A 7,798-nucleotide genomic window follows, 5' to 3' on the forward strand; every position below is an offset into this window, starting at 1 on the left:
TAAATAGATGATTGCATTGTTATTTTTTGCAGTTTCTATATAAAAATTAACTAATCAAATAGAGTGCACTGGTTGGAGTATAATATGTGAGATTTCATTTTGTTTTTTATGTCTATTTCTAGTATCAGACATCAGTATATTAGCTCGACAGTACACTCTTTATAATCTATCTTTAATGAGACAATATAGGAACAACATACATCATGTGTGGACGAACTAATAATATTAATGTTTTGTTGAAATGGTTGAACTTTTTTTACCAATACGATTGCACAATTATTTATAAGATTTATATTCCCATTATAAGGAAATGTGTTTGGTTGATTCAAGATCGTTATCAATAATTATACCCAAATATTTTCTGCCCACCAATAATGTCCAAATAGCGTTTAATTATGTAAATTTTCGTTTCCCTTTAAATCTCACTATTTTGCATCTCACTTCACCCGATTTTGTTAGGATTCAATGTTAAACAGATTTTAGTGGTGATCTAAAATGTTGTAGTTAATCATCAGCATTTTTACAATTTAGTCCATGTTGTAGTATATTTGCACTTTCATGTACAGTGATATCAAACCTATACCTTTAGGTCGTCAGTTGCTGAATACTTGACATATTTTCATTATAATTTTTGTGTGAACATAATTGTATTAACGTAATGATAATTATATAACTGTATAATCGTGGGTCAAGTTTGGGAGTAAGCTATGAATAGAGAGGGCTCAAAAAATGGAACCCTGAGGATCAACACTTGTAACACCACTACACATTAGAGACTTGTTGAGAACACGTTGTTTCATGCGATGTTTAATCAGTTTTTAATCTCTCACAGTAGTCTTTCTCTTTGGACACAAATCACGAAGACGAATAGTCACTACAAATCTTCAAGTCTTGGTTGTTCATTATATTAAACAAAATGTATCTAAGTTTGTCAACAAAGAAATGGTAACTCACGTCTGGGTAGTCGACGGGTGCCGGATGGTACGGAGGAGGGTAGACAGGGGGGTGGTCTGCAAGAGCCACCATAGTAACACAGGCAGCAATGAAGACGATCTGAAATATCGTCACGAAAAATGTCACTTTTTTGCATATGGCTCCCCGATGCCGAACATAAGTTAAAGACATAAATGCTTACACGCACACACATAAATATATATATATATATATATGTGTGTGTGTGTGTGTGTGTGTGTGTGTGTGTGTGTGTGTGTGTGTGTGTGTGTGTGTGTGTGTGTGTGTGTGTGTGTGTGTGTGTGTGTGTGTGTACATATATATTTACATATATTTATATATATACATATATATATATGTGTATATATATATAAATATATATATATATGTATATGTATATATATAGTTACATATATATATATATATATGTATACATACATACATATATATATATATATATATATTATATATATACATGTGTGTGTGTGTGTGTGTGTGTGTGTGTGTGTGTGTGTGTGTGTGTGTGTGTGTGTGTGTGTGTGTGTGTGTGTGTGTGTGTGTGTGTGTGTGTGTGTGTGTGTGTGTGTGTGTGTGTGTGTGTGTGTGTGTGTGTGTGTGTGTGTGTGTGTGTGTGTGTGTGTGTGTGTGTGTGTGTGTGTGTGTGTCTACATATTCAAGGGTTGTACCTTGAAGGCCATGTTTACAGTAGAATTCGGGAGCTGGAATGGGTTTGATACCTGATGGAGGGGCGTCCCGCTTTTATAGTCAGGCACCGTCACTTTCTCTAGATGACCATCTGCATCACCCTAATTGTTCTGTGGGTTTCCTCCCATTTCACCCATACAATCCTCACTCATAGACCAGTCCCTCACCTTCTCCATTCTTTTCTCTATAATCTGTTATTTTCCATCTTTATACCTAACTCTAAGTTTATATTTCATCCCTTACTTATTTCATTTCGCGGATTTAATGTGCTTCTCTCTTTTTCTTATTTCTTATACGCACTTCTCTTTGTTTCGTAGAGTGCAGTACCTATTTATGTTGGTTTAATTGTTGATATCTTAAACTAACCTAGAGTAACCTTACCTAACCTGACTGCAGGCACACAGAGCAATGTGTTGAATTTTATATGCATGTTGTTTGGACGTTTACTCACTCATTTATTCTATCATTTCATTTCTTGTGTTGTTTCCATGTCCTTTATGGTAATGCGTTTATTTTTCGGTTTCTACATGTTTAGTTTTATTATGTGAATTAAAAAGAACAACCAGTTTCATGGGAGCAGTATGATTCCCCAAGCAAAAGTCAATCTCTCAATACACTGACTCAAGCAAAATATATATTTTTTTGTCCCTGTTTGTCTTTCATGGAAACCCTATATGAAAATCAAAGTCTTCCTAATAGATGTGAAGGCCAAACGTCTTTCCCTCTAACCAAGAAAATAAATCTGAACATAACTAAAATTAACGAGATTTAACCTGATGTTTCTTCATAATAAGAAGATATCTAGGAAGCACTTAAGATGTTATGGTAAGATCAATTGTTGGTCTTTTGTTGATGTTCGACTTTATTTCTCAATAAATGAAACTAGACCTGGAAGACTTTCCTAATCCTCATGCTATAGGTAAATGTGTATCGAGGAAATTTGTTCTAACGATGTAACAAAATCTGTGCTTCAGGTGGAAGAAAACAATTCCTCCAAATACGATAATGAATAGATTTGGTACAACATCCCCATCTTGCAAACATCCTGCCAATTCCTTTAAGCTCAGTAACGACTTACAGATTATGGTCTAGTCACAATGTCATATAGCCAAGACCTCTTGTCCCTCCTGTGCATTCATATTTCACAATGATGTACAGAATTGTCCACTTAGAGCTGATAATATTCATGGCCGATTGTACCCTTGGCAAAGACTAAACACTTCAATTTGGCTTAAGGTAGAATCACCGTAAAGAGGATCTAACATTTTTTTTTATCCTTAATTTTGTTTGTGTCTGTCTATGGGCGAGATAGCTTGGTACAGTGAACATGTGTCATTTGTGTTTTGCTTAGTCTTTTGTGCTGTGTCCGCAATGTGCTGATACCGCAACTAAGACTCTCATTAAGTTTCAGCTTTGCAAATGTTGTTTAGATGTAATCTAGGTGTTTAAATTTACTCACGATAGTGTGATTGTTTAGAGATACTTGGATTGTGTTGTGTGCTTTCAAATGGTTACTAGGTTTATTGAATGCACATTTGTGTTGGTAGTATAACAGATGCAAGAAGATGGTTATCATGGGCTTGTATTAACCTATTTAGTACGATGACGACTACGTAGGCGTCATGAAGAGCGAGTGGGTATACGAGGAAACCACCGTTGGCGTCGTGATTATATTTATTTTGTAGTTGTAGCTGAGTGAGCCCCATATTCTGTGAACTGGCTTGATCATATTTTCTGTGGTAGCTGGGAGGTACTCAGGAGTGAAGAGGGGACGAGGGAGAGAAAGGGTGGCTATACTAGTTAGTGAAGAGATAAGTAAGCGGGTAGTGGAGTGGAAGGTTTCATCAAGGTTGATGTGGATGACGGTAAAGCTGGGAAGGGAGATGTGGGTTTGTGTGTGTATGGACCTGGTAGTGAGAAGAGCGTAGAGGAAAGGGAGGCTTTTTGGGTAGATATAAGTGAGTGCATAGAGGGATTAGGGAGAAATGTCAATGTAGTTGTATTGGGAGACCTTAATGCTAGGGTAGGAAATGAACCAATAGACGGAGTGATTGGGAAGTATGGTGTTACAGGTAAAAATTGTAGTGGAGAATTGATGGTGGAGATGTGTCTTGAGAGAGAATTGATGATAGCAAATACAGTGTTTAGGAAGAAAGTCAAGCATAAGTACACATAGGAGAGGGTGGTGGATGGAAGGGTGGCAGACAGAGTGTTAATTGACTATATAGTGGTGACCAGGAGTATAGTAGGAAAAGTTAAGGATGTACATGTTCTAAGGGGAGAGAGTGGGGGAATATCAGATCATTTCCTGGTGGAAGGTAAATTGAGAGTGGAGAATAGGTGGAGAAAGAGGAAAACGGCAGAAGGTAGGGAGGTACTTAGAGTGAACTGCTTAAATGAGGAAAAAAAGGAGAGTGAGTTTTAGAAGAAATTGAAAGAGGAATGGGAGGGAGTAAAGGATAGAGTAGAACTAGGAGTGGAGGAGGAATGGGGATGATTCAAGGAGGGAGTCATAAGGTGTGCAAAGATGGTGTGTGGAACAAGGAAGGCGGGAGGAAAAAGAAGGAAGGGTAGTGAGTGGTGGGATGAGGAAGCAAAGAAATGTGTAGAAGAGAAGAAGCAGGCATTCATAGATTGGCTGCAAATTAGGACGAGAGAATCGTATGAGAGGTACAAAGTAAAGAGAAGGGAAGTTAAGCATAAGATAAAGGAAGCAAAGAGGATAGCAGATGTGAAATGGGGTAAGAGTATGACAGAAAATTTTGAAAGCAATAAAAAGATGTTTTGGAAGGAAATTAAAAGAGGAAGAAGAGGCGAATCAAGTAGAGAAGAAAAGGTAAAAGGTGCAGATGGAGAGATGATAATGGAAGAGAAGGCAGTGAGAGGAAGGTGGGCAGAGTATTTTAGGGAGTTGCTAAATCTGAAGGAGGATAGGGAGGGAAAGGTAGCTGCAGTGGAAAGCGCTAAGAAAATGAGAGTGATGAGTGAGGAAAATGGAGGAGAAATAGGAAAGGAGGAAGTGAAAGCAGCTGTTAAGATGATGAGAGCAGGCAAGGCACCTGGTTTGGATAGATGCCATGCAGAATGTCTGAAGAAAGGAGGTGCAGTGATGGTGGACTGGCAGGTGAGGTTGTTTAATGTTTGTTTGAGAGAGGGTAGAGTGCCGGAGGACTGGAGGAGTGCCTGTATAGTTCCGCTTTACAAGGGAAAGGGGGACAAGTGTGAGTGTAGTAGTTTCAGAGGGATCAGCTTGTTGAGTGTAGTTGGAAAGGCTTATGGAAGGGTCTTGATTGAGAGGATTAGGAGAGGAACAGAGGGAGTAATTGGTGAGGAACAGTGTGGGTTTAGGACAGGTAGGGGTTGTGTAAATCAGATCTTTGTGGTAAGACAGATATGTGAGAAAGCTATAGGAAAAGGTAAGGATGTTTTGGGGGGCTTTTATGAATCTGGAAAAGGCTTATAACAGGGTAGACAGGAAGAGTTTGTGGGATGTACTGCAGATATATGGGATAGGAGGAAAGCTGTTAAGAGCAGTCAAGAGTTTTTACGAGAGTAGTAGAGCTTGTGTTAGGATTAGAAATGGAGAGAGTGAATGGTTTGAGGTAAAGGTGGGACTTCGTCAGGGATGTTTTATGTCGCCCTGGCTATTCAATCTTTACATGGATGGGGTGGTGCGAGAGGTGAATGCAAGGGTAGTGGATTAGGGGTTGGAGATGATTAAAGAAAATGGAGAAAAGTGGGAGGTGAGCCAGTTGTTGTTTACTGTCGACACTGCGCTTGTAGCAAGATCAGAATTGAGATTGAGGAACTTAGTGACAGAGTTTGAGAAGGTGTGTGAAAAAAGTAAGCTGAAGATAAATGTGGGTAAACGTAAGGTGATGAGATGTACAAGGAGAGAGAGTGACAGCAGGCTGGAGGTGAGCATTAAGGGTGAAAGACTGGAGGAAGTGGATAGTTTTAGATACTTGGGTGCGAATGTGGCAGGAAAGGGAGGAGTGGGGGTGGAGGTAGAATGTAGATTGAGAGAAGCAAGTAGATGCCTTGGTGGATTGAAAAGTGTAATGAGAAATAGATATCTAGGAATGGATTCTAAGAGGAGGTTATATGAAGGAGTGATTGTGCCGACAGCAATGTACGGGGCAGAAACATGGAACATGAGAGAGGAAGAGAGAAGGAGTTTAAATGTGTTTGAGATGAAATGTCTGAGAAGTATGATAGGGGTTACTAGGCTAGATAGAGTGAGAAATGAGGAGGTGAGGAGGAGAACAGGGGTGGAAAGGGAACTAGGAGATAGGGTTGATGAAAGGGTATTAGGATGGTTTGGACACATGGAAAGAATGAGTGAAGAAAGATTGGTAAAGGAAGTGTGGAAGGCAGAGCTGGAAGGAGTGAATATGAGGGGGCGTCTAAGGATGAGATGGATGGATGGGGTGAAAGGCGCATTACAAAAGAGAGGAATGTCTGTTGAGGAAGGACGGGAGAAGACAGAAGATAGTGGTGAATGGAGAGGGGTTGTGTATAGATGATACCGTGATGCATGAGGGGGAGTGAGTGGGGGATGGAGGGTGAGGAAGTATGTATGAGAAAAAAAATTGACGCAGCCCGAAGGGATTTCTCCCCGTCTTCTCCTTTTCTGCATGAGGTGACGGAGACGACGCTGCATCTGACCCAAGGCAGTGGACAGGATGCAAGAACGACCCGTCATCCAGGAGGTGCCAAGATAAGAGGGAGGGAGGAGGGTGGATGGGAGTGGAATATATAGGAAATGGAATGGGTGTGAGTGGTTTCTATGCTTTTTTCTTTTTGGCTACTCCCCATGTAGGGGGAAAAAGCCTTTGGTATATGTGTGTATGTATTAACATTCAGAGTGAAAGAGAAGGAGTAATACGGCTGTAACTTTATATTTTTTAATGCCAGTATTCTGATGCATCATCTTACATCAGGTAATTAATGCTGTCCGCGATAATTTGACTCGTACTGAAGAGGTTAAGTTGCATAAAAGTTTTTACTTACGTTAAACAACTATGACATTGAGTGCCTTTGAAAACTCAAGTTCAAGGCTACATATTTTCAGATTACATTTACTCGAAAACTATTATAGATATTTATTATCTTTAGCTTACAGGAAATCATGTACAGAGTTTCAATTTGGGTAAAAAACTGAACCTGAGTTAACTTGAATGGTAGAACTCTAAGGTATGATTTTATTATATTCATATATAAAACGCCAACAGTGTTAAGCCCTAATAACCGTGAGCTGAGAACAGGAAGTGAAAAAATGAGAGAAATTATAGTTTAATTAATTAATAGATAAATAAATAGATGAATGAATAGATAAATATATATATAATTATATACATATATATATATATACATATATATATATACATATATATATATATATATATATATATATACAGTATATATATATATATATATATAGAGAGAGAGAGAGAGAGAGAGAGAGAGAGAGAGAGAGAGAGAGAGAGAGAGAGAGAGAGAGAGAGAGAGAGAGAGAGAGAGAAAGAGAGATGAGTTGAATAAGTAAATTAGTAAAAAAAAAACAATATAAACCCCAATAACAGTGAGGTGAGCACAATAGATAAACAAATTATTTAATCATTTTAAGAATAATAATTAGTATGTGTAATCTCGTGTGTTGATTGAGAGGATTATTAAGGGAACAGAGAGTTAGTGAGGAAGAGTAGTGCTGGATTAACAAGGAAACTCTCTAGTAATTACTAGAATAAATATTTTTTAAGTATTTAAGTTTCAGAGGAATCAAACGTTCAAGTTTTGTTTTAGAGAGTATGTGAATGATAGATTATCTAAATAAAATACAGGGTCATATATTTATATATTTTCTTTTATTTCTATACTCAACAGAATAATTTTTGACTAGTTTGTATGCAGCCATACAATTTATCTTATAAAGGTGATAGAATATTTAATTGTATCATACAAATAGAGTGGCTGCAAAAAATGTATATGTATGTATATGTACGGTATATCAGCTGAAGTATCATCTGGCGTTTATGGTATAATAACAATCTTTGCTTTATTTCTCAAATGTGACCCGTTTCGTACAAGACTGCAGAAATAAACACTGTAGTTCCGATATTTGCTCTGCGCCCGAAGTTAA

At 38.0% G+C, this 7,798-nt stretch overlaps 1 protein-coding gene across 1 annotated transcript in view; it reads right to left on the reverse strand.

The window, feature by feature from the left end:
- LOC143025971 (pro-resilin-like) overlaps window positions 1-1,649 on the reverse strand; it is a 1,909-nt gene extending 260 nt beyond the window's left edge. Inside the window, exons 1-2 of the mRNA XM_076185954.1 lie at window positions 1,638-1,649; window positions 955-1,053 (exon numbers count right to left, since the gene is read on the reverse strand). Of these exons, the coding sequence (XP_076042069.1) occupies window positions 955-1,053; window positions 1,638-1,649 (111 nt within the window). The remainder of the gene's footprint in view (window positions 1-954; window positions 1,054-1,637) is intronic.
- Between the last annotated feature and the right edge of the window lie 6,149 nt (window positions 1,650-7,798).

The sequence above is a fragment of the Oratosquilla oratoria genome, chromosome 6 (genome assembly GCF_046742065.1).
Source record: "Oratosquilla oratoria isolate Oo_2021 chromosome 6, ASM4674206v1, whole genome shotgun sequence".
Taxonomy (NCBI): domain Eukaryota; kingdom Metazoa; phylum Arthropoda; class Malacostraca; order Stomatopoda; family Squillidae; genus Oratosquilla; species Oratosquilla oratoria.